This window comes from Sapajus apella, unplaced genomic scaffold, assembly GCF_009761245.1.
Source record: "Sapajus apella isolate SASKATOON/1434 unplaced genomic scaffold, GSC_monkey_1.0 scaffold246, whole genome shotgun sequence".
NCBI lineage: Eukaryota > Metazoa > Chordata > Mammalia > Primates > Cebidae > Sapajus > Sapajus apella.
In genome coordinates, this window is record NW_022437186.1 from 142,475 (window position 1) to 169,515 (window position 27,041).

At 38.1% G+C, this 27,041-nt stretch overlaps 1 protein-coding gene across 10 annotated transcripts in view; it reads left to right on the forward strand.

The window, feature by feature from the left end:
* Positions 1 to 27,041, forward strand: part of ZNF267 (zinc finger protein 267) — a 174,337-nt gene that overhangs the window by 139,899 nt on the left and 7,397 nt on the right. For 6 of the 10 annotated variants that reach the window (XM_032271713.1, XM_032271717.1, XM_032271714.1 and 3 more), the window contains 2 exons: positions 8,742 to 8,868; positions 9,406 to 9,501. The exons of 2 other annotated variants lie outside the window; for them this stretch is intronic. In XM_032271713.1, the coding sequence (XP_032127604.1) occupies positions 8,742 to 8,868; positions 9,406 to 9,501 (223 nt within the window). The remainder of the gene's footprint in view (positions 1 to 8,741; positions 8,869 to 9,405; positions 9,502 to 27,041) is intronic. 2 more of the 10 variants (XM_032271719.1, XM_032271721.1) reach the window with 1 other exon arrangement.

Here is a 27,041-nt window from a genome sequence, read left to right on the forward strand (position 1 = left end):
ACCATGCCTAGCCTTGGATGTATGGCTTTAATGCTAAATTTTATGAGACAGAACTTGGCACCTGCTAGAAGTGTTTATATATGATTAATTATTTACTAAATGATCTGTCATCCTGGAAATAAGTGGCATATTTATTGTCTAAAAGGGATGGATGCTTTTGCATTTTCTGTTGAGGTATAACTTGTAAAGGTGTTTCAGTTTCCTTCACTTCTATAAACACTGTTTGAGTAGTTTTGCTTTCTTCAAACGCTGGGCATTTTCTCATTTAATACTAAGTGAATAACCCTGACTGGGAAGCAGAAGGCTGAGCTCAGTGAGTGCAAACTAACCCAGTCTTGAGCCTGCAAAAAGAGGTCACTGAAGACCCAGTTAGTTCTTCATGGGGAGCTTCACCTGCAGGTGTCCCAGCCTGCTCACGTCAACCATGGAAGGAGCCCGTTATACCGAGAAGCTACAGAGCCCTGGAAAGCTGAAAAGGCACAGTAAGAGGCAGGTGGGGTTGGGATGGAAGCGGGATTGGGAGGCTCTTTCTGAGGATAGAAATTGTCATTGTCCTGAGGCTATTTGGTTTGGTTTTTCTCCCTAAAAACTGTGGGCACTAAAACCACTTCCATATGGTATAATCGCCTACCCGTTAATCATTTTAACACTGCCCCCAACAACTGGTTTTCCCGTGTTTTCCTAATGTATGGCACGCAGAATCTCAAATCCACCAGTGTGTTCCCCCAGCCTGAGGCCTGCAGTAAAATATTAAATTTCCAGTTCCTTCCCCACATTTTATTTGATTTTGTCGAGACAAATTCAGGTTTAGGTAAGACGTTCCTTAATTCTAAAGGAGTATTGCTACAGGGGGAAAGCACCCACTGTAAGGTCTTTGTGGATCTCAAAGGTTGGGCAGACAATGGCTTTCTTTCACAGGGAGGAACAAAGAAGCTCAGAAAGAAGGTGGGAGGGGAAGGGCAGGATTAGGTGCCAAAATCAGATTCTAGATCAGAGAATAATGTTTCACGCTGAGGTCAGCCTGTTCTTAGTGGGGGCATAAGGAGGGGTTGGATGTTGACCAGACTGTGGGTATGTCAAAGTCCAGCAACCTGGAGAAAAAAGGTTGGTTAAGTAGTTCATTCTGAATACTGAAGACACAACTGTTCAGCTGAGTCAGAAAGAGGGAGTGTGGAGAGTCTGTGACTTTGTGATGGCTAAATCAGGGAGCATCATTGAAGTCATAATAGGGTGGGTGTTTGCAGTAAGCTGCTCTTGGAGAACACAAAAGATAGGGGATTTCTTTAATCACAGCTATTTACCAGGTTACTATTCCTATCTTTTCCTACTACTTTTCTTGGCCCTATATGTATTTATCCCATTTGGCTGTTCTGAACTGTATCCTTATGATAACCTGATAAACATAAGTAAAGTGATTTGCTGAGTTCTGAGAGTAGATCTTTGAAATGATTGAACTTAAGGATAGGGTTATGGGTGCCCTTGATTTATAGGCAGTAGCTTGGAAGTATAGTTGGGCCTCCAGGAATTGTAACTGGCATCTGAAGTGGGGGCAGTGTTGTGGGACTGAGCCCAGAACTTGTAGGGTCTGTGCTGACTCTGGGTGGTGTCAGAATTAAGTTGTTTGCTGAACACCTTAATTGTTGGAGGATTGGTTGATGTTCAGCAAACTCTACACATTTGGTGTCAGAAGACAGACCTCACAGGGGCCTGGGCTGGAGAGAGACTCCAAGTGTCTGGGGGAAGGGAGGCTCTGATCTGCACACAGGCTGCCCCACTGTGCATCGTCCGTTGATTCCAGGAGTGCTACGGTGACAGGGGACTAAAGATTGAGAGGAAAGGAGTGCTGGGAAGAGACCCCCTCCCTTACCCAGCTGCCACCATATGATTCCTGCCCACTCCTGAACATATCCACTAGGCATTGACATGTCCCCGCCCCTCCCAGGAGAAGGCTTGACCCTCAGGAATTGCACCCACAGCACCTTTGCTTCCAGTTTCTTGCCATAAACTCATACAAATGCCTGAGGGCTCCTGACTCGTCGTCCCAGACACTGAGTCTGTAGCAGCGGCCTGCTTTCTTCATCAACCTAGGCTTGTGGACCACCTAATCATAATCTTACCTGCCTGCATGGACCCAGGAATATGTCAGCATAGCCCCACCTGGGCCAGTATCTAGCACAAACCGGTCCTTCCACCAACTTGGCACTGCCCCCTGCTCATGGTTCCCCAATAGCATCTTCTTCTTTTCTGCCTTTTACTTCCCCACAGGCCCCCTTTTTTTTATGTGTACAGTGTTCCCAAGGTCACCCCTCAGGTGCCTGAATCCAGCATCTATTGGAATTCAGATGTCCATGAGCTCAAGACCATGGCCTTAGAACTGGCTGTTGTAAGAGCAAATACAAATTAGGAATACAAGACTTAATCCTTCTTGAAAATAAGACGGCCGGGTGCGGTGGCTCATGCCTGTAATCCCAGCACTTTGGGAGGCCGAGGCGGGTGGATCACAAGGTTAGGAGTTCGAGACCAGCCTGGCCAACACGGTGAAACCCTGTCTCTGCTAAAGATACAAAAAATTAGCTGGGCGGGGTGGTACGTGCCTGTAGTCCCAGCTACTTGGGAGGCTGAGGCAGGAGAATCGCTTGAAACTGTGAGGCAAAGGTTGCAGTGAGCCGAGATTGCGCCAGTGCACTCCAGCCTGGGCGACAGGGCAAGATCCCGTCTCTAAAAAAAGAAAGGAAAGAAATATTTTTTTTCTTAAAGCATTTACTTTGGAAAAGTTTCATATGTAAATTATTTTGTTTTACAATCTGTCTAAATCATTCTAACAGCTAAATAGGCCATTCGTCAGTCTTTTTGACTCAGGACTGCGTTTCTCTAGGAACTGGGAATCATTGATATAAAATGTAAATAGCAAAGAAGATACAGCTGTATCCCACAGTTTCTCTAGGAGAGCAGGCACCTAGCTCCAAGTTGCAAATCTACCTGTCACAAAGACATGAAGTTTATTTTTCTATTGAATGTAGGCAGTTACAAAACAAAGATGGCCTCCCAATTCTCAGGTAAATTTAGCGTGAGATGTATCTGACAAATAGTGCTGTTAGGTCTTCTACTTGAGGACTAATTATGGTAACTTTCACCAGTGGGCGTTTTTCCAGTCTCTTTGCAGGTTGCCTATTATGTCCTTTACATTCTGGCCTAATTGTGTAATAAAACAGTTTTCTTTCTTTTCTACCATTGTGGATAGTTTTTCTGGGGTTGGAGATGATTTTATGATTTTCTTCTTAATAACATTTTTCAAACATTGCCCAGAATTATCCCACAGAATATAAACATGTAAGGTGCCCATAAGACTTCACTCCAAAGGGTCCTTTCCCTTTTCGATTTTCATTCAGAACATACAATTGTGCAGCAAAGTGCCCATTGCCCCCAAAATGTGTAGGCAGAATGGTCTCTCTGCTTAGTTGGGATCTTCAGTCCCTTCTAGAACAGCTTGACTAGATTTCTACAAAAATAAGTTCACGCTGTATCATTTAGCTGTTCCACTTCTGTCTTTCCATGCCCATGGCATCTTCAGACCTGAAACTGATACAGAGACTATGAGGCCTGGAAACCAACCAGGCACACACGTGCATTGAGTAGGCCTGAGAATCTCAACATTCCCCTCCTCCCCTTGCCCAAATGCCCACAAGTGTGCCACTTCCTTGTCCCTCCAGCACCTAAATCTGCAGCTGCGAATTCTGAACCCAGGTCCTGGGGCTCTCCAGGATGTGTGAGAGCAGCCTTCCTGAGGAGGTGTTTCCTCTAGTTTTCCTCTCTTCACAGCAACACCCAAGAATTGCAGAGCCAGGTTGATTCCACCTGGAGTCTGGAGGTGAAGGCTGGTCTCCACCTGGGATCCACAAGACAGGGCCAGACTTTGGACTGAGGATGTATAGAAAATCCAGGGGACATTTTCTGCATTGTGCGAGATCAACATGGACTTTATAAAGCCCTTCTTTTGGAGTGAGGCCCTCAGAGTTTTCAAGATCTTGCCCAGTGAGCTACAGCAGTTCTGTGAGGGGTTCCTTTTATACACAGTCTGTTGGCAGAATCTGTAAGTGTAAAGCAGCACCTTAGCAGAGGGAGGGCAGGGCCATAACTGTCCAGATCCGTGAGTGAAGCTACACCCACCCGTGTGCTGTCTTACTGGAGTAGGGTAATCTTGTCCTGTCTTGTACCCAAGAGTTAGCTGATCAGGTGTAGGTAATAACATATCTGGATCCAGGAACTGGTGCCCTACCATGACAACTCAGTTTTCTACTCTGGTTCCACAAGGACAACTTGAGTCTTTCCTGCCTAAATCACCATTGGGTTTTCATCCCAGGGTTACCAGGGACTCTTCACCAGCACCTAGGGATCCTTGAGACACTGGGTTATATCCTGTGCAGACGGGGGTCAGGCTGACAATGGGCTAATCTTGCTTCAGTCTCAGAGGAAGAGGAATGTGCTATTTAGGTTTTGTTTCTCCTTTAATATAAGGAATCTCTTTATTTGGTATCCAAATGAGCATTGCTCCAGTTTTCTAATGTGTGGGTAAAGAACAAGGAGGAGGTCTGAAGACTCATACTCATAGGTAAACCAATTGCTTCCATTTCATATGGCCGTTAGAAAAACAGATGTAGCAGCCATAGTCCCTACTATCCAGGAACTTTCAGTCTAGAGCAGATAGATAATGGTTGAATTCACCATCATGTCAGGAGCAAGAACAGAGGTGTATAGGGAACATGCGCTTCATTTGGGACACTGCCTGTATGTTAACATTGTGAGTTTTGATGTCAACACATGAAGGGCTGCCCATGGACAAAATAGTTGTTATTATAATTATTATTTATATTCCTTTTTTCTTGTTAAGGCTAATTGTGTAGCTGCTAATATAATTTTCTTAGAAAGCCCTATGCGTTTTGGTTAAATTGCTTGTTATTGCATGTTACAAAATAGGATGTAAACAATTAAAACAAGGCAAACCATGGGAGTCAAGTTCTTGTTGGTCAGGCTTTGGAAAGACAGAACTGAAAATAAACCAGCAGGGTAGAGATGAGAAGCCTAGGGCCCACATCCATCCTCATCTGCTCTGCCCAAATCCACCCTCTTCTGAGCCTTGTCCAGGTCTGCCTCTATCCTGGAGCCTCCCCTCATAGAACTGACTAGATGAGATCAGATTTCTGGGTGGCTGCTGCTGCCATTTCTGCAGAGGCAGTGCTCACAATTTCCCCAAATCCAAAAGCAAGTAAATGAGAGCAAAGGACTCACTTTAAAAATTGTTCGGAAATTTAATTTTTTTTCTTATTGAAACCAGTACCTCTAGAAACATTACCCCCGGCAACCTCTTTTCCATTTCTGCAGATCCAGTAGTTGCTCCACAAGTTGTAATGAAGACAATGTAAAGATGTAAAGACAATAATGAGAAATTCTTCTCTTGCTGTGGTCCCAGGCTGGAGTGCAGTGTTGCGATCTTGGCTTACTGCATCCTCTGCCTCCCTGGTTCAGGTGATTATACTGCCCCAGCCTCCCGAGAAGCTGGGATTACAGGCATGCCATCACGCCCAGCTAATTTTTGTATTTTTAGTAGAGACAGGGCATCACAATGTTGACCAGGCTGGTCTTGAACTCCTAACCTCAAGTGATCCACCTGCCTTGGCCCCCCAAAGTGCTGGGATTTCAGGCATGAGCCACTGTGCCTGGCCAGAAATTCTTCTAAATTTCACTCCTTCCTTTCTGTATCCCTCCCATATGTCTATAGTTAAGCTTTTATAGTGATAGGGAAACAGAAGGAGAAATAGAAAGGCTGGGCCATCATCTAAATCCTGCTGGGAATTATGGGATACTCAGGACCTGCATCCCAGGGATTTATATGGTTTAACTCACACCATGTGATGTTCTCAGCACAGTGAATGCTGTGAGCACATAGTACAAGCTCAGTAAACACTGCATTAGTGCATGTATCCATACTGTTTTCCAAATGCTGTCTTAGACGTTACTGTCTTCTCCAGCCTCTGTAGGCTTTAAATGGCTGGCAAAGGATGTGATCTTTCAGGACAGTGGTTGGTGGTGCTCGCTGTGAACAAAAAGTATTTGTATTGTGAGGAAAAGTACTGTGTGTGAGGGACCCTGTGTGCTGTGTCTGCTTCCTCTAGCTGAGTGCTATTGATAATGGGTCTAGGAGGAGCAATATCAGCATTGACTGGGGACTTGTTAAAGAAGCCAGTTCATGGAAACTTTCCAAACATGCAGAATCACATTACTTAGAGGGGTCCCAGAATACCAAATGATATGTATGCATATTGAACCTTGAGAGACAATGCTTAGCGAAGTGATTCTCAGCCCCGGCTTCTAAGTAGGGTCACCTGGCCAGTTTGAGGAACTATGGTCACCTGTATCTTCCCCCACAGATTGCTTTTTATGATTATATTAAGATTATGATTTACTTTTCCCTTCCACTCATATCACAGCAGTAATTATGGGCCCATCTGTACATCAGCACTAATACCAATTTGTCTTATTACAGCCGATGCTAACTTCATACACCTGGTTCAGGTGCTCTTTGCCAGATTCCTTCACTATAAAGTTAATCATTTTTCTTCTCTTTGTCTTTAATGAGTATCTAGGAGGGAGGATTTACTGAGTGATGTGTATAAACCATCACATTTAATCCAGAGACTCCCATTTCTTTTTAGTTTCCCTTTGCTTGTAGCTTTCTTTGCAGAGTGAAGGCTCTTGCATTTGTTGACAGGAGATAACAGCTTTTGAGCCTGGAAGTTCTGAAACAGCTCTTAGTTCTGTAGGTTTCCATTTTATTTCATCTCATGTCACAAGCATATCCTTATTGCTTCTCTGTATTTTCAGAGAAAGAGCAAGAATTAACGTATAGTAAATATAACATAGTAAATATATCTATCGTCTATTAACATATACTAAATATGTCTTATTGTTTATTAACATATAGTAAATAAGCATAGTAAATATATTGTCTTGAAATTCTAAGATATATAATAGCACATAGAATAAACATAAGAAAAACTTGAAAAAAAGTACCAGACTCAGAAACAAGAGCTTTTAGTTTATATCATTGTATGTATTGGTCTTTATAAAGTTATTTAAAAACACAAAAAAGACATCATCCACAAAGAGTTTTATAGTTTTTATACAATTTAAAATATTTTCTAATTCTATTTACTTTTAATGTGTATATAGTTACCATTTCTCTGTGTGTGCGCAAAAAACGAAAGCATTATTTGATCAATATTGTGTGACTGCCCTCTTGTTTTCATTACTCAGTTATGAAATTTTCTCTAAACATTCCGCTAAGGTTGTTTTTGTATATTGGCCTGTATGTCCTTTTGAGATAAATTCTAAATCAGATAAACTGAGGCAAAATACAAGCTTTACTATGTAGCAAACATTTGGAAAAATTTTTATATAAGAGGAAGAATCCTATAATTTTTCTCATAGATTATTTATTGGGTTTTGTATATGTAAACAACTGTTAGGATGACAGCTGATATACAGGATATGTTCAAAAAGGATTACTACTATTCTAGCTTTTATGTTGTAACTTGTAAATTTCACAAAACTCTCAGTTTCACATCATGCCTGAATTCTTTGCTCAGTGTTCTGCCTCTCTGCTATTCAAAAGTGGCTCCTGGGCCGGAAGCATTAACACTACTGGTGAACTTGTTAGAAATGTAGACACTCAGACAGCTGTGGTGGCTCATGCCTGTAGCTTCAGCTACTCAGGAGGCTAAGACAAGAAGGTCACCTGAGCCCAGGAGGTCGAAGCTGCAGTGAACCAAGATTCCATCACTGCACTCCAGCCTGGGTGGCAGAACAAGACCCTGTGTCAAGATAAAAGATTAAAAACCGTAGAAATGTAGAAACTCAGGCCAAAACCTAGATCAGAATCTGCATTTGAATAAGATCTCCAGTTTATTGTTGTATACAATAAAACTTGGGAAGTATGCCTCTAAGTCACCATGACTTTTCCACCTGAGAATTATACTCAACTGATTCTGGATGGTGGAAATATAGCACTCAAAAATGTATATTCTTGTTTTTGAATTTTAAAGTGTTGGCATCAATAGTTTATGTCGACCAATTTCTAGACTCATTACTAGAATGAAACTTACACATCACCTCAAATAAAAAGGCAAGTGTCAAGATCAAACATGAAATTTTTTCTATATCAGATTATAAACAGGTTATAAAAACATACATTGCCAGCCTTTCTAGTGTTTTTGCAAAGCAAAAAGAAAAAAAAAATTGTACAGAGGGTAGCAGTGTTGATTCATTTGAGGGGAACAAGATACTTTACAGTACTAACTTAAATGAAATGCAAAAAATTCTAATGAACATATTGGTTGTACTACAAAATAATGAAGCCAGCTAATTACCATCAGGTTACAACTTAACTTTACAAAAAAGTGAAGCAGCAAAGAGCTAAAGCAGGAAAGACATAGTTTTATATTTTACATATGCTTTAGTTTTATATTTTACATTCTGTGTAAATAATCACTAGTTTTGAGGATTTTACGTAACTCTCCACAGAGATTGAGACTACATTAGAAAATATTACTGTGTTAAAAATTATCTTGTTGAATAATTCAGGTCACTCATTATAAGTCAGAACCAATAACTGTCTTTTCATCTTGGGACAAATGAAGAACTCTGCTATGGCCACATGGTCAGTGTATTGTTTATTTTTATTTCAGGGACTGTTGACATTCAGGGATGTGGCCATAGAATTCTCTGTGGAGGAGTGGGAACACCTGGAACCAGCTCAGAAGAATTTGTATTGGGATGTGATGTTAGAGAACTACAGAAACCTAGTCTCTCTGGGTGAGGATAACTTGCCTTCAGAATATCTAATAACTAAGAGTTTTATTTCTTTTCTTTTCAGAATGTCTCTTGGGATCTTGTGCTTTGTATGAATTAGTTTCAGATTCTTGTTTGCAGGATAAAAAAAAATGGGGGTTTTGTTGATGTAGAAAAAATTTCATAATGTTTGATCTTGACATTTACCTTTTTATTTGAGGTGATGTGCAAGTTTTAGTAGAGTCTAGAAATTGGTTGACGTAAACTATTGTTGCCAACACTTTAAAATCCAATATTTTAAAATTTTGATTCAGATTTATAAGAGAACTCAGGATCCCCAAATTTAAAATGTTTCCTAAATATTCTAAAGAAGCTGGTAGGAAACAGTATTTTGAGAAACACTTTTCTAGAGTCTTCTATAATGTCTTCTTTTTTCTACTGATCACAGTAGAAAAAAGAAATTAGAAATTGTTAGAAATTAATCCTGTCCTGTGGGGCCAAAAAAAGTATAAAAACGTAAAAAGAACTGTCAGAATCATGTGAGTTTTTCCAATAAAACAGGTCTTGCTGTCTCTAAGCCGGACCTGATCACCTTTTTGGAGCAAAGGAAAGAGCCCTGGAATGCGAAGAGTGCGGAGACAGTAGCCATCCAGCCAGGTAGGCGGCAGTAAATGAGTAGCTGACATGGGTGAGAGGTCCAGAGGTCAGGAAAGAGCCAGACATTGAAGTGTGGATTGGGAAGTTCTCCAGTGGAAATGATTTTTGAGAAGGCTGAGTTTATTTCTCTTGCTGTCGTAGAGGGACATCTTCTGTCTCATGCTCTGAAATTATCTAATGATTCTCCTTTCCCTTCCGCAATCCACCATCAAATTTACAGCGACAGCCAAAGTGCTCCCCTTGGCCTGTTAGGGCCTGTGTGATCTGACTGCTCTTCCATTGATTTGGGGGCTCTGGGAAGGTCTGTGCATGTTTATATCTCTGCGTGAAACCACTGTTAAAGTTCTGTTTCTGCCTCATGTCAGAAGTGTGTGAGGGGAGTGATGGACAGTCGGATTTTTTTCAGAAGTTCCAGGAATTCTGTGGACAGATGTCATATATTTTTGATATATTAATTTTTAATTCTATTGTGGTTTCTGGGCTGATCCTACAGAAATTAAAATGCAGTAATTTTATCAAACCACAAAGCATCTTCCTAAATATAAGAAAATCTAATTTTATGTTTCACTTCAACTTTTCATTTTTCCTAGCCTGAACTAAGATGAGAAATTTAAACTATAGGCACAAATTCCACAAATGTAAAATAGTTTAATGTGTATTACTCATTATGTAGAATTCTTTTTTTTTTTTTTTTTTTTGGGACAGAGTTTCGCTCTTGTTACCCAGGCTGGAGTGCAATGGCGCGATCTCGGCTCACCGCAACCTCCGCCTCCTGGGTTCAGGCAATTCTCCTGCCTCAGCCTCCTGAGTAGCTGGGATTACAGGCACGCGCCACCATGCCCAGCTAATTTTTTGTATTTTTAGTAGAGACGGGGTTTCACCGTGCTGACCAGGATGGTCTCGATCTCTTGACCTCGTGATCCACCCGCCTCGGCCTTCCAAAGTGCTGGGATTACAGGCTTGAGCCACCGCGCCCGGCATTATGTAGAATTCTTATCTAACATTTGTCTATGGGAAGCTTAGAACATTGCTTAGTATGTAACAAACCCTAAACTCTTGCCTTGTATCTTAACTATCATTTTATAATTTCATCTGATTAAGTATGAAGCTTACTGAGAATACGTCCTGTAGTTCTTTTTTTTCTTGACATATGATTCTTTCCACAAGTATAAATGATATCTATTTAAAGGGTACAGCTTGTTGATTTGATATGCATATACATTGTATAATGACTAACACAACAAAGTTAATTACCTTATCAGTTATCTCACGTTAGATGCCAATTGTTTTGCATGTGGTGAGAACTCTTAAGATGTACACTGTTAACAAATTTCAAGTATACTGTAGAGCAGAGATGTATAGTACTGGTCTGGAATCCGGCCACGCAGCAGGAGGTGACCATTATTGAGCCAGCAAGCGTTACTGCCTGAGTTCTGCCTCCTGTCAGATCAGTGACAGCATTCAGTTCTCGTAGGAGTGCGAAGCCTATTGTGAACTGTGCATGTAAAAGATCCAGGTTGTGTGTTCTTTATGAGAATCTATCTAATGCCTGATGAATTGAGGTAAAACAGTTTCATCCCCAAACTATCCTCCACTTGACCTCCATCCATGGATAAATTATCTTCCATAAGACTGGTCCCTGCTGCCAAAAAGGTTGGGGACCGCTACTGTAGAGTATCGTTAACTATATTTATAAGGCTTTACATTGGATATTCAGAATTTATCTTGTAAATGAAAGTTTGTACTCATTACCATTATGTCCACCTGGTTTATTCATGCATGTTGTCAAAATTGCAGGAGTACCTTCTTCGTTACGGCTGAAAAATATTCTGTATATTGTGAATAATTGGCTATGAACATAGGGGTACATATATATCTTTGACATACTGATATTTCCTTTGCTTATACAGTTAGAAGTAGGATACTTCTATTTTTAATTTTTTTGAGGTGCCTTCATGCCATTTTTCATAATGACTGGATCGATTTACATTTCCATTGACAATGTACAAGCGTTTTCTTTTCTCCATGCTCTGACCCTTATTATCGTTAACATTTCTTGACTCTAACAGCAGTCATTCTAACAAGTGTGAATATTTATTTCTTGACTCTTTGACAGTAATTATTCTAACAAGTGTGAGGTGATATCTATTGAGGTTTTACTTGCATTTTCCTGACGAATAATGACATTGAGAATCTTTTCATAAACCTGTTTGTTACTTCCATGTCATATTTGGTGAAATTTCTACTTGGGTCCTTTGCACATTTTTAAGTCAGATTTACTTTTTTTTTTTTTTTTTTTTTTGCTATTGAAGTGTGTGTGATTCTTACATATTTTGGATATAAAAGTCTTATCAGATATATTTTCTCCCAATCCCTGGGTTGCTTTTTCATGTTCTGCATTTTCTTTGCTGTGCACACACGTTTTTGTTTGATGTAATGCTACTTGTTTTTATTTTTTGCTTTTTTTTGCTTGTGATTTTTTGGTGTGACATCCAGAAAAATTATTGCCAAGGCCAGTGTCAAAGAGATTGTTCCTTATGCTTTATTCTCGAAGTTATACAGTTTCTGGTTTTGCATTTAAATGTTAATTCTTTTGAGTTAATTTTTCTACATGGTATAAATGTTCAATTTTATCCTTTTGCACATGACTGCTTTTTTTCAGCATTATTTGTTGACGAGACTATGCCCTTTGTGTATCTTGTTCCCTTGTCAAGTATTAGTTGACTGTATACACCATGGGTTTCTTTCTGGTTTCTGTATTCTATTCCATTGGTCTATGTGTCTGTTTTTGTGTCAGTACCATACTCTTGATTATTATAGCTATGTAATAGTTTGAAATGAAGAAGTGTGATGCCTCTAGCTTTGTTCTTTTTCAATATTGCATTGTCTATTTGGAGTTATTTGTGATTCCATAGAAGTTTTAGAATTTTTTCTATTTCTGTGAAAAATGCCATTAAAATTTTAATACAGATTGCAATGGATTAGTAAATCACTTTGTGAAGTATGGACATTTTAGCAATATTATTTTTTCTAATCCATGAAAAAGAAATATATGTGTCTTTTTCAATTACTTTCATAGTGTTTTATAGATTTTGGCCAGATCTTTCACCTCCTATGTTAAATGAAGTTATAGAAATTTAAAAAAAATTTATACTATTATAAATAAGATTTTTTGTAACTTTTTTCTCAGACAGTTTATTGTTAGTATATGGAAATGCAACTACTTTTTGTATATTTTTGTGGCCTCAACTTTACTGAATGGATTTATTAGCTCTGTTTTTTTGTTTTGGTTTGATATGGTCTTTAGGGTTTTCTATATTTTAAAATCACCTCATCTGTAAACAGTGAGCAGTTTTACTTCTTTATGCCTGATTTGAATGTTTTTTGGTTTCTTTTTCTTACCTAATTGTTCTGACTTGATTTCTCACTACTCTGTTGAATAGAAGTGTTGCGATTGGGCACCCTTGTCTTGTTTCTTATACTAGAGGAAACTTTCAGCATTTCATCATTATTACCTGAATGTTTGTTATGTATATGGCTTTATTGTGTTGAGATGGATATTTCTGTATGTATGTTGTTTGGAGTTTTTGTTATGAAAATGTGCTTAATTTTATCATAGGCTTTTAATAGATTTTTTGAGAGGATTATATGATTTTCATATTTTTGTTATTAAGACAGTCTTGCATCTCAGGGATAAATCCTACTTGATAATGATGTATGATCCTTTTAATGTGTTTTTGAATTTGGTATCTAGTATTTTGTTGAGAATTTTTGCTTGTATCTTTATAAGGAATATTGGCTTGTTCTTTTTTTGTAGTGTCTTTATCTGGCTTCATTATGAGGTGTTGGTGGCCTCATAAAATGAGTTTGAAATTTTCTTTCAGTTTTTTGGAAGAGTTTGAGAGGCATTGATATTCTTTAAATGCTTGATACAGTTTACACAGGAAGTCATTTGGTCATGGGCTTTTTTTAATTGGGAGATTTTTGATTCTGTCTTCTTCCTCATTGTTAGTCTTTTTGGTATTTCTATTTCTTTGCAATATGTTGTTCTTTCTAAGAATCATTTCTTCTAAGTTATCTTTTTTGTCATGTAATTGTTCATAATAGTTTCTTAGTTTTTCTTTGATATCAGCTGGAATGACTACTTTTTCATTAATAACTTTTTGAGTTCCCCCTCTTTTATTCCCTTAGATAATCTAGGAAAAGTTTTTTCATTTTGTTTTCTTTAAAAGACTCAACTCTTAGTTTTTTGATATTTTTTATTATTTTTCTAGTCTCTGTTTTCTCTCTTATTGTTCTAATCCTTATGATTTCTATAATTATGCCAACATTGGGATTATTTTGTTCTTCTTGATAAAGTTCCTTGAGGATTAGAGTGTTTATTTGAGATCTTTGTTTTCCTTATTGTAGAACTTTATCATTTTATACTTCTGTCTTAGAACTGCTTTTGTTACATCTCAGAAGTTTTGGTTTCTTGTGTCTCCAGTTTCATTTGTATCAAGATAATTTTTGATTTCCCTTTTGATTTCATGGTTGTTCAGAACATGTTGAATGTCAACACCGTATTAGTCCATTCTTTCATGGTTCTAAAGAAATACCTAAGACTGGGTAATTTATAAAGAAAAGAGATTTAATTGGCTTACAGTTCTTCAGGCTGTACAGAAGCATGGCACCAGCATCTGCTTGGCTTCTGGCGAGGGCCTGAGGAAGTTTGCAATCATGACAATTGGTAAAGGGCGAACTGGCAGTCTCATGGCAAGAGCAGGAGCAAGAGAGTGAGTTACCAGGTGCTACACACTTTTAAACAACCAGATCTCATAAGATCTCAGTATCAAGGACAGCACCAAAGAATTCTTGAGGGATCTGCCCCCATTATCCAAATACCCCATATTAGGTGCACCTGCAACATTGGGGATTACTTTTTTCAACATGAGTTTTGTGGTGGGAGATAAAACATCCACACTGTATCACATATGTTTGTGAGTTTTTGAGTTTTCCTCCTGCTGTTGATTTTCTAGTTTTATACCATTGTGATAAAAAACTTGATATAATTTTAATCTTCTTAAATTTAAAAAGACTTGTTTTTTATTTTTGGTTTAACATAATATCTATCCTGGAGAATATTCCATGTATTCTTGAGAAGAATGTGTATTCTCATACTCTTTGATAAAATATTGTATTTAGTTTATAGTATTATATAGGTGGACTCTCTTCTTAGTTTTCTGTCTAAATATTCTATGCTTTGTTGTAAGTAGGATGTTGAAGTTTCCTGTTACTGTATTTCAGTTTCTCCACACAGGTATGTTAATGTTTGCTTTAGGTGCTCCAGTGTTGGGTGCATACATACTTTTAATTTCTATATCCTCTTAGCAAATTAACTTCTTTATTACCATGTAGTGAACTCCTTTGACTCTTGCGACAGATTTTTGCATGGAAGTCTATTTTGTCTTTAGCTGTCCCGGCTCTTGGTTGTTATTTGCATGCAATGTGTTTTCTGTTCTTTCACCTAAGTTATGTTTGTCCTTAAATCAAAGCGAGTCTCTTTTAAGCAGCATACTATTAATTTTAACAAATTTATTTAACACTCCGTGTTTATTTTAGTCTGTTTTATTTTCTATAACAAAATACCACAGACTGGCTAATTTATAAACAATGGAAGTTTATTTGGCTCATGATTCCAGGAGCTTGGAAGGTAAAGAAAATGACGCTGTTATTTGGTGAAGGCCTTTTTGCTCCATAATAACATGGCCAAAGACATGAGGGAGAAGAGAGCTCCTTTTTATAACAGACTCACTTTTGTGATAACTAACACATTCCCACAAGGACAATAATTAATTCATGAGGGCAGAGTCCTAATGGCCTAACCACTTCTTAAAGATCCCACCTCTTAATTATATCACAATGGCTATTAAATTTTAACCTAAAATTTGGAGGTGACATTCAGTCTATGCCAGTATCTGTTTATTGGATAATTTAATCTCTTTATATGTAAAGTAATTATTGATACATAAGGACTTACTATTATAGTTTTGTTGTTTTCTGTTTTATAGTTTCTTTTTTTCTCGTGCTGTCTTCTGTTTTGTTAATTTTTTTTGTTTTGTTGTTGTTGTTATGTTTTGATGACTTTTTCCATTTGTGTATCTACTACAGTTTTTTCCTAGAGGTAATCAGGAGACTTAGATAAAATGTATTTGTAAAGGTCTAGTTTAAGATGATAACAATTTAACATCTATGCATAGAAAAAACTTGACAGTTTTTCTCCCTTTCACACATTTTATTACTATATATGTTATACTTTATAACTTTGTATACTCTGCATTCATTAACAAATTATTGTAGCTATAGTTATTTTAATGCGTTTGTTTTGTGGCTTTTATACTAGAGTTAAAAGTGATTTGTATACCAACATTATGGTATTAGTGTATTCAGAATTTCATTATGTATTTACCATTTCCAGTGACATTTATACTTTTACTTTTTTTTTGCATTTTTGTTAGCATTTGATATGGTTTGGCTGTGTCCCCACCAAAATCTCATCTTGAATTGTAGCTCCCATAATTCCCGCCTGTTGTGGGAGAGACCCAGTGGGAAGTAATTGAATCATGGGGGCAGGTCTTGCCTGTGCTATTCTCCTGATAGTAAGTCTTACAAGATCTGATGGTTTTATAAAAGGGAGTTTCCCTGCACAAGCCCTCTTCTCTTGTCTGCTGCCATCTGAGACATGCCTTTCACTTCCCACTGTGATTGTGAGGCCTCCCCAGACACATGGAACTGTGAGTCCATTAAACCTCTTTCTTTTGTAAATCACCCAGTCTTGGATGTGTCTTTATCAGCAGTGTGAAAATGGACTAATACAGTAAATTGGTACCAGTAGAGTGGGGCGCTGCTGTAAAGATACCTGAAAATATGGAAGTGACTTTGGAACTGGGTAACAGGCAGAAGTTGGAACAGTTTGGAGGGCTCAGAAGAATACAGGAAAATGTGGGAAAGTTTGGGGCTTCCTAGAGACTTGTTGAATGGTTTTGACCAAAATGCTGATACTGATATGGATAACAAAATCCAGCCTGAGGTGGTCTCAGATGATGTATTAGTATGTTCTCACACTGCTGATAAAGGCATACCTGAGACTGGGTAATTTACAAAAGAAAGAGGTTTAATGGACTTACAGTTCCACATGGCTGAGGAGGCCTCACAATCACAGTGAAAGGCTTAAAAAGAAGCAAGTCATGTCTTACATGGATGGCAGCAGGCAGAGAGAAAGGGAGCCTGTGCAGAGAAATTCCCATTTATAAAACCATCAGATCTCGTGAGACTTATTCACTATTATGAGAATAACACAGGAGAGACCTGCCCCCATGATTCAATTACTCTGACCAGGTCCCTCCCATGACACTTGGGAATTCAAGATAAAATTTGGGTGGGGACACAGCCAAAGCGTATCATTCTGCCCCTGGCCCCTCCCAAATCTCATGTCCTCACATTTCAAAACCAATCATCCCTTCCCAACAGTCCCCAAAGTCTTATTTCAGCATTTACTCAAAAGCCCACAGTCCAAAGTCTCATCCTAGACAAGGCAAGTCCCTTCCAGCTGTGAGCCTGTAAGATCAAAAGCAAGTTGGTTACTTCCTAGATACAATGGGGGTGTGGGCATTGGGTAAATACAGCCATGTCAAGTGGGAGAAATGGGCCAAAACAAAGGGGCTATAAGCCCCATGCAAGTTCGAAATCTAGTGGGGCAGTGAAATCTTAAAGCTCCAAAATGATCTCCTTTGACTCCATGTCTCACATCTAGGTCACACTGATGCAAGAGGTGGGCTCTCATGGCCTTGGGCAACTCCGCCCCTGTGGCTTTGCGGGGTAAAGCCCCACGTCCTGGCTGCTTTCACAGGCTGGTGTTGAGTGTCTGCAGCTTTTTCAGGTGCATGGTGCAAACTGTCAGGCGCATGGTGCAAACTGTCAGAATGGTGTGACCTCTCTAGACCATTCTGGGGTCTGGAGGACGGCGGTGGCCCTCTTCTCACAACTCCACTGGTGGTGCCCCAGTAAGAACTCTGTGTGGGGGCTCCAACCCCACATTTCCCTTCTCCACTGCCCTAGCAGAGGTTCTCTATGAGGGCCCTGCTTCTGTAGCAAATTTCTGCCTGGGCATCCAGGCATTTCCATACATCCTCTGAAATGTAGGTGTGGGTTCCCAAACCCCATTTCTTGACTTCTGTACACTTGCAGGCTCAGCACCACATGGAAGCTGCCAAGGCTTGGGGCTTGCATCCTCTGAAGCCACAGCCTGAGCTCTGTGTTGGCCCCTTTTAGCCACCCATGGAGTGGCTGGGATGCAGGGCACCAAGTCCCTAGGCTGCACACAGCATGGGGACCCTGGGCCTGGCTCAGGAAACCACTTTTTTCTCTTTGGCGTCCAGGCCTATGATGGGAGGGACTGCCATGAAGACCTCTGACATGCCCTGGAGATATTTTCCCCATTGTCTTGGTGATTAACATTCAACTCCTTGTTACTTACGGAAATATCTGCAGCCGAGTTTAATTTCTCCTCAGAAAATGAGATTTTCTTTTCTATTACATTGTTAGGCTGTAAATTTTTTGAACTTTTATGTTCTGCTTCCCTTATAAAACTGAATGGCTTTGACAGCACCCAGGTCACCTAGGTTACAGAGCTGCTTTAAGATTCATGGTGAGACTAATGGTAGCAGGCATGCCTTTATGGGCACAGATGTGTGTGTGCCTTCAGGGAGGTCTCAAGGTTGAGCGTAACTGCCCCTGAAACTGTGGCTGCATGAAGCTGGAGCCAGGTTACAGTCCACATTCAGATTGTTGTTGATGGTCCTGTATATAGAAACACAGATGGATATTTTTCCCTAAGGAGCTCCGTGTGGGAAGGATTTTTTTTTTCCAGACCGTGGCTGAGACGTGAAGAGGGTGAGTTTTGCCTGATTCATGTGTCAGAGACAGGACCAAATTCTGCATGTATGTTACCTAAGGCTTAGGTGGGTATAAATTGTTCTTGGTTCTTGGCAGATGGTCCTAGTGGCAGGAAAAAAGCCAAGTGGGTTATAGCTAAGTCTGTAGTGGGATGTGGCAAGCTTTGTTCTGTAGCCAGGACCATGATTAGCAAACCTGCCACTTGGTCAAGGGCAGTGTCTAAGGTTGACCAGCAAGGTAGCATTTTTCAAGAGTAGTGATTCTCTCTTCCATGTCTTCCTTTTGGGCCATGGCTTCATGGACATCTTGTAATTTTGTGTTCATTTCGTCAGATTTGATGAGATCTTTTCTAGCGGTGTTGATTTTCTAGCGGTGTTCAGTCATGTGACTGGAGAGGGCAGCCAGGCGCTCTTTCATTTGGCTCTGCTCCCTTGACTGTTATGATTTCTTGGAGCTCAATTACTTTAGCAAGGTCTTCCTCATTGCTTAAAGAACCATCAAAGATCTCTTTCCATTCATGCTTGGTGTATTTTCTTGTTCATGGTTACGTCAAGCACTCCATCTGTTATTGTTTTTTTTCTGATTATTCTGCCCTTTAAGAATCATTAGCTCTTTGTGTGTGACACCTACTTCTTATTCTAACAAACTACATCTTTTGAGTGCTACTCATAATCGCCCTCTCTCCTTTTCATCCAGAGCTTTGTGGTGTTCAGATAATGACTTAAGTGCTTTTAGCACTTCAACTTTGCTGGACATGCCTGCTGGGGACTGCACTTGTCTCTTCACCACTGTCATCCTAAGAGACCACTCATGCCTGGAGAGAGGATATTCCAGATGCTCTAATAGCCTGGTGGTGTTCCTTTCTGCTTTCATTTCAGCAATTTCTTCTTCCCTTTTGAGGAGCTGTTCCGTGCATATATTGACTTCTTTAGTAAGTGCTGTGAACTCCTGTGGAAGTGTAGTGTTGAGCTGTCTCTGCAAGGAATCTCTTTCATGACCAACCTTGTGTAACTTCCCCTCGGTTAGGGCCAGAGTTTCTGGAATCTCTCTCAGTGTATCAAGAAGACAGCCCCTTTCTTCTAGCATGGAGACCGTAAACTATTCAAAATATGAATCTGCATCTGGCTGTGAAGGGGAGCCAGATCTATGGTTCCCACTTCCTCCCAGGGGGCTTCTGCTTCGCTGATGGCTGGCATCACCTCTCATATCATCTTGTTTGTCAGTGGGACGGGCAAGGAGGCTCTGTCGTGGCTGGCAGGTGAGTGTGAGCTCCGGCTGAGCTGAGGAGCTGATGAAGGCACCCCATGGCCAGATACTGGCAGACAAAGTATTTGTTTTTCTACATATGGCTTATTTCACTTAACATGAAATTCTCCAAGTCCCTCCGTGTTGTTTCAAATGACAGGATTTTATTCTTTTTTAATGGCTGAATAGTATTTCATTGTATGTGTGTACAGCACATTTTCATTATCCATTTATCTGTTGCTGTACACTTGAATTGGTTTTATATCTTGGCTGGTATAAATAGTGCTGCAATACACACGGGAATGCAGATATCTTTCTCACATTCTGATTTCTTTTCTTTGGAAGATATATTTCAGTAGTGGAATTGCTGGATTATATGGTACTTGTATGTTTAATTTTTTGAGGAATCTTCTACCATTTTCTATAGTGGCTATGCTAATATACAATTCCATCAACAGTGTTTATGCCTTCCCTTTTCTTCACCTCCTCGTCAATACTTTTTTGTTACTATGCTTTGTCTTTTTTATTATACCCATTATAACTGGAGCGAGGGGGGTCCCATTGGGCTTGGATTTCCGTTTCCTGTGTGATTAATGATTTTGAGCATCTTTTTATGTACTTGGCCATTTATATTTCTTCTTTTGAGAATATCTAGTAAGGTCTTCTACACATTTTTAAATTGGGTTATATGTAAAGCTTCTTATATGATCTAGCTATTAACACCTTGTCATATATATATAGTTTGTGAATATTTTCTCACATTGTCTAGGTTGCCTTTTCACTCTGTTAGTATTTTCATTGTTTATTAACTCCTTTTAGTTTGATATACATACATATATATATATTTATTATTATTATTGTTGTTGTTGTTATCTCTGCTTTTGAAGTATTTTTATTTTTAAGAGACAGGGCCTTACTGTGTCACCCAGGCTAGAGTGAAGTGGCATGATCATAGCTCACTGCAGGCTTGATTTCCTGAGCTCAAGTGATCCACCTGTCTCATCCACATGAGTAGGTTGACTATAGATATGCACCACCACAGCCAGCTAATTGAAAAAAATTTTTTGTAGGGATGGGATCTCACCATGTGCCCTAGAATGCTCTTAAACTCCTGACCTCAAATGATTCTTCCACCTTGGCCTCCCAAAGTATTGGGATTACAGGCATGAGCCACTGCAACTGGACATGCTTTTGAAGTCTCATTTGAAAAATATCTTCCAAGTCTGTTGTAAAGCATTTGCCCTATGTTTTGGGCTGATTACTTTTAATTATTTAATCCAGCTTGAGTTGATTTTTTGGTATATGGTGAGTGGTAGGGGTATAGTCTGATTCTTCTGCATATGGATATTCCGTATTTCCTGCGTCATTTATTGAGGAAACTGTCTTTTCCCCAAAGTGTATTCCTGGCACCTTTGAAAATCAGTTCGCTTTAGATGCATGAATGTATTTTGGCTTATCAGGCATATTAGTCTATATATCTATTTTGGTGCCAGTACAATAATATTTAGCTTTCTATAGCTTTGTCGTAAATTTTGAAGTAAGGTCGTGTATTGTCTCCAGATTTATTGTTTTTGCTCAGGATTGTTTTGGCTATTCAGGGTCCCTTGTGGTTTCATATAAATTTAGGATTCTTTTTTCTATTTCTGTGAAGAATGCTGTTGATGTTTTGATCAGAATTGCATTAAATTCGTAGATTGTTTGGGCTAGGATGGCCATTTTAATTATATGTTTTCCACCTATGAACACAAGATATCTTTTCATTTATTCACATGTAATTCTTTTTTCATCCATGCTTTGTAGTTTTAGTGTAGGCATATTTCTAGTTAAGTTCATTGCTAGGTATCTTAATTTTAATAAAAGACATCTAAATTGGAAAAGAGGAAGTCAAATGGTTCCTGTTTGCAGATAAAAAGATCTTACATATACAAAACCTGAACACAACACCAAAAAATAAATAAATAAAACACACACACAGGCACGCACAGACACACACACACACACACACACACACACAGCCCAAAATAACAAAACTGTTAGGACCAAATAAACAAATTCATTAAAGTTGCAGGATATAAAGCCAACATACAAAAATCAGTAGCATTTTTACTCTGATAACAAACAACTGAAATAAAAATTTCAAAATTCCATTCACAATAGCTACAAAAAGTAAGCCACTTCATTTAAAGTTTATGTTTGTATATGGTTCAAAGTGAGGTCTAACTTCATTTTCTCCCATGCACATTTCTAGTATTCCCAACCCTCTTTGGTGAGGAGACTGTTCTTTCCTTATTGTGTGTTCTTAGAACCCTTATTGAAGATAAATTTACTATATACGTGAGGATTTATCCCTGGGCGCTCTCATCTTTATATCATCTATAATAGTTGTCTATCTTTATGTGAGTACCACAGTTTTGATTATTATCACTTTGTAATATGTTTTAAAATCAGAAAGTAGATGTCTCTGTCTTTTTCTGCCCCTAAGATTGTTTGACTGTTTGTGATTTCTTGAAATTCCATAGACATTTTTGAATATTTTAATGCTTCTCTAAAGATATCTGTTGGTATTTTGATAGAGAGTACATTGAATCTGTAAATCACTTTGGATAGTATTGACATCTTAATAATATTGAGTCTTCAAACTCTTAAACCAGTGTGTGTTTGAGACTTTGTTATTTAATTTCTACATATTTGTAGACCTGCCAATTTTCTTTTCATTTTTAACTTCAAGCTTTATTCTGTTGTAGTCAAAGATAATACTTTGTGTGATTTCCATCAGTTTAAATTTGTTAAGACATTTTATGGCTTAAAAATTTGTCTATCTGGAATAATATACCATATGTGGTTAAAGATATTGTGTATTATGCTGTTGTTGGGTGAAAGGTTGTGTGTATATATTAGGTCTAATTGGTCTTTAGTGTTCAAGTCCTTTGTTTCCTTATTGATGTTTCTGTTTTTGGTGTTGTTCATTTTTGCATTACTGAAAGTGGGGTATGGAAGTCTCTTACTATTATTGTTCTGCTGGCTACTTCTTCAATTCTATAAAAGGTTGCTATGTATATATAGGAGCTATAACATTAGTTGCATATATGTTAATGCTTGTTACAGCTTTCTGGTCAGTAAACACTATTATTCTTATATAATGCCCTTTCTTGTATTTTGTGACAGCTTTTGATGAAATGTGTATTTTGTCTGACAGTATTTGATTTTATATTTAATTTCTTTTTTCTATGCTTTCACATTCAGCCCATGTGTGTTTTTATATCTAATGTGGGTCTTTTATTGAAAGCATAGAGTTGGATCTTGTTTATTGAACTTATTAAGCCAAATTTTGTCTTGTGAGTGATTTAATTTTTTTATATACAAAGTAATTACCTAAAGGGAATGACATTGCTTTTTTTTTTAATTTTTTAATTTTTTCTTTAGCTCTTGTAGCGTTTTTGTTCCTGTTTTCCTCTTGCTGTCTTCTTTAGTATTTTGCTGATTTTTTTTATAGTGACATGTTTTGATTCCTGTCTCATTTTTGTGTGTTTTTCTACTATAGGTATTTTTGTGGTTACCATAGACATAACACAAAACATCTTAAATTTATAAACTGTTAACTTTAATATGTGATAACCTGATAATAAATTTGTATTAACCTGATAACTTTAATAGCATACAAAAACCCTGCCTCTTTATGTCCCCTTATTGTATTTTATTGATGTCACAAATTATAACCTTTTGTACTGTGAATCCATTAACACAGATTTATGGTTATTTTCAAGTGTTTGTCTTTTCAAATGTATAGCAGAATTAAAAGTATTCTATATACTATTATTACAGTAATACAGAATACTTTATAATTACCTTAACCAAAAAACTTTACATTGTTACATGATTTTGTTTTCCTCCCTACCATCATTTTATTTTTCGGTGTAAAGGACTGACTCCTTTAGTATTTCTTGTATGACAGGTTTAATGGATATAAATTCATTTAGCTTTTACTTAAAATTCTTTATTTCTAATTCATTTTTAAAGTATAGTTTGGGCACATGTAGTGTTCACAGAAAGTAGTTGTCATTTTTTCATCACTTTCAATATATTATCCAACCATCTTCTGGCTTGTGAGTTTTTTTGATGAGACATCTGTTGATCATTTTATAAGAGTGGACTTGTACCTGCCTAGTCATCTTTTTCTGTCTGACTTCAAGATTCTCTTTGTAACTTTTGAATTTCTGATTATAATGTCCCGTGTGACTCTCTTTGTGTTGCTACTAATTAGAGTTAGTTGAAGTTTACATCTTAGGCCATTTTCTCCAATAAATTTGGAAAATTCTTAGTCATTATTACTTCAAATAAGTTTTCTGCTCTTTTCTCTCTTTTTTTTTGAGACAGAGTTTTGCTCTGTTGTCCAGGCTGGAGTTATGGCACAATCTTGGCTCACTGCAACCTCTGCCTCCCAGTTTCAAGCAATTCTCCTGCCTCAGGCTCCTGAGTAGCTGGGATTACAGGCATGCACCACCACGCCGGCTAATTTTGTGTTTTTTAGTAGAGACAGAGTTTCTCCATGTTGGTCAGGCTGGTCTTGAACTGCTGACCTCAGGTGATCCACTCGCCTTGGCTTCCCAAAGTGCTGGGATTACAGGTGTGAGCTGCTGCACCTGGCCTCTTCTCTTTCATTCTGGAATTCTCATGAATATACTGGCCTACTTGATAGTATTCCAAAGGTTTATTAGGCTCTGTCTTTTTTTCTTCATTTTTTTATCCTGTTTGCATCTTGACTCTACAATTTCAAATGACCTATTTTCAAGCTCGTTGGGGATTTTTTGCCTGCTATATCAAGTCTGCAGTGTACCTCATCTAGTGAATCTTTAAATTTAGTTTTTACTTCCACACTTTGTGTTTTTATAGTTTTAATCTATTTTCATCGTGCATTTTCTCTTTTAGTTTAGTTCCTTGTTCTCCTTTAATTGATTGAGCATTTTTAATATGGATATTTTGGACCATTATGTGGCTCATGCCTGTAATCCCAACTACTTTGGAGGTTGAAGTCAGAGGATTGTTTGAGGCTGGGAGTTTGAGACCTGCCTGAGCATTATAATGAGACTCTGTGTCTATAAAAAATAAATACCCTAGGTGTCATGGTGCATGCTTGTAATTTTAGGTACTCAGGAAGCTGAGGCAGGAGAATCAGGTAACTTCAGAATTTTATGGCTGCAGTGAGCTATGATTGTGGCACTGTTCCCTAGCCTGTTTTTTTTTTGTTTTTTTGTTTTTTAAAGAAATATCCCTTCAAATCTTTTGCCCATTTTTGATTGGATTATTAGGTTGTTACTTATAGAGTCGTTTGAGGTCCTTACATATTCTGATTATTAATCCTTTGTCAGATGGGTAGTTTGTCAATATTTTCTCCCATTCTGTGGGTTGTTTCTTCACTTTGTTGAGTATTTCTTTTGTTGTCCAGATGGTTTTTAACCTGACATGATCCCATGTGTTCATTTTTGCTCTGGTTGCCTGTGCTTTAGTATATTACTCAAGAAATTTTTACCCAAACCAGTGTCCTAGGGAATTTCCCTGATGTTTTCTTGTAGTAGTTTCATAGTTTGAAGTCTTAGATTTAAGTCCTTAATACATTCTGATCTGATTTTTGTATATGGTGAGAGACAGGGGTCTAGTTTGTTTTTTTTTTTTTTAATGAATAATTTGTCTTCATATATGTGGATATCCAGTTTTTTTAAGCACCAGTTATTGAAAACACTGTCCTTTCTTTAGTATATGTTCTTAACACCTTTGTTGAAAATTAGTCCACTCAAGATTTGTGGAATTGTTTTCTGGATTCTCTATTCTGTTCCATTGATCTCTGTGTCTGTTTTTATGCCAGTACTGTGCCATTTTGGTTACTATAGCTCTGCAGTGTAATTTCAAGTCTGGTAATGTGAATCCTTATGTTTTGTTCTTTTTGCTTAGGATAGCTTTGTGTGAGTCTTTTGTGGTTCCATATATATTTTAGGATTTTTTTTTGTATTTTTTTTGAAGGATATCATTGGTAGTTTGATAGGGATTGCACTGAATCTGTAGACTGTTTTGAGTAGTATAAACAATATTGATTCTTCCAGTCCATTGACATGGAATATCTTTCCTTTGTGCGTGTCTGTCCTCTTTTTTTTTTTTTTTTTTTTTTTTTTTTGAGATGGAGTCTCAACTGTGTTGCTAAGACTGGAGTGCCATGGCACGATCTCAGCTCACTGTAACCTCTGCCTCCCAGGTTCAAGTGATTCTCCTGTCACAGCCTCCTGAGTAGCTGGGACTATAGGCATGTGCCACCATGCTTGGTGAATTTTTTGTATTTTTAGTAGAGATGGGGTTTCACCATGTTGACTAGGCTGGTCTCGAACTCCTGACCTCAAGTGATCTGCCTGTCTCAGTCTCCCAAAGTGCTGGGATTACAGGTGTGAGCCACTGAACCCAGCCACCCTCTTCAATTTCTTTCATTCATCTTTTATAGTTTTCATTGTAGAGATCTTTCACTTACTTGGGTAAGTTAATGTTTAGGTATTTAATTTTATTTGTGGCTATTGTAAATGGAATTACTTTCTGATCTCTTTTTCAGATTGTTCCCTGTTGGCATATAGAAATGCTACTGATGTTTGTTTGTTCATTTTATATCCTGCAACTTTGTTTATCTGTTCTAATAGTTTTTGGTGGAGTCTTTAGATTTTTCTAAATACAAGACTATACCATCTGCAAACAAGGATAATTTGACTTCTTCCTTTCCAGTTTGGATGCCATTTAGTTTTTTCTCTTGTCTTCCTGCTGCTTTAGCTCACACTTCCGGTACTATGCTGAATAATAGTGGTGAAAGTGGGCATCCTTGTTATGTTTCAGATCTTTGAGAAAAGACTTTCAGGTTTTTTTTTTTTTTTCTTTTTTTCTCCTCCATTCAATATGATGCTAGCTATGCATCTGTCATATATGGTTTTTATTATTTTAAGCCATGTTCCTTTTATACCCAGCTTTTTGAAGGTTTTTTTAAATTATCAAAGGATGTTGAATTTTATTAAATGCCTTTTCAGCAGCAGTTGAAATGATCATATGATTTTGTCCTTCATTCTGTTGATATGATGTATCATATTGATTGATGGCATAAGATGAACCATTCTTGCATCCCTGGGATAAATCCCACTTTGTCATAATGAACAATCTTTGAATGTGTTGTTGAATTCTGTTTGCTAATATTTTGTTGATTATTTTTACATAAATATTTATTACAGATATTGGCCTATAGTTTTTATCCTTTGATGTATCTTTTTCTGATTTAGGTATTATGGTAATACTGGCCTCAAAGAATGAGCTTTGAAGTATTCCTTCCTCCTCTTATGTTT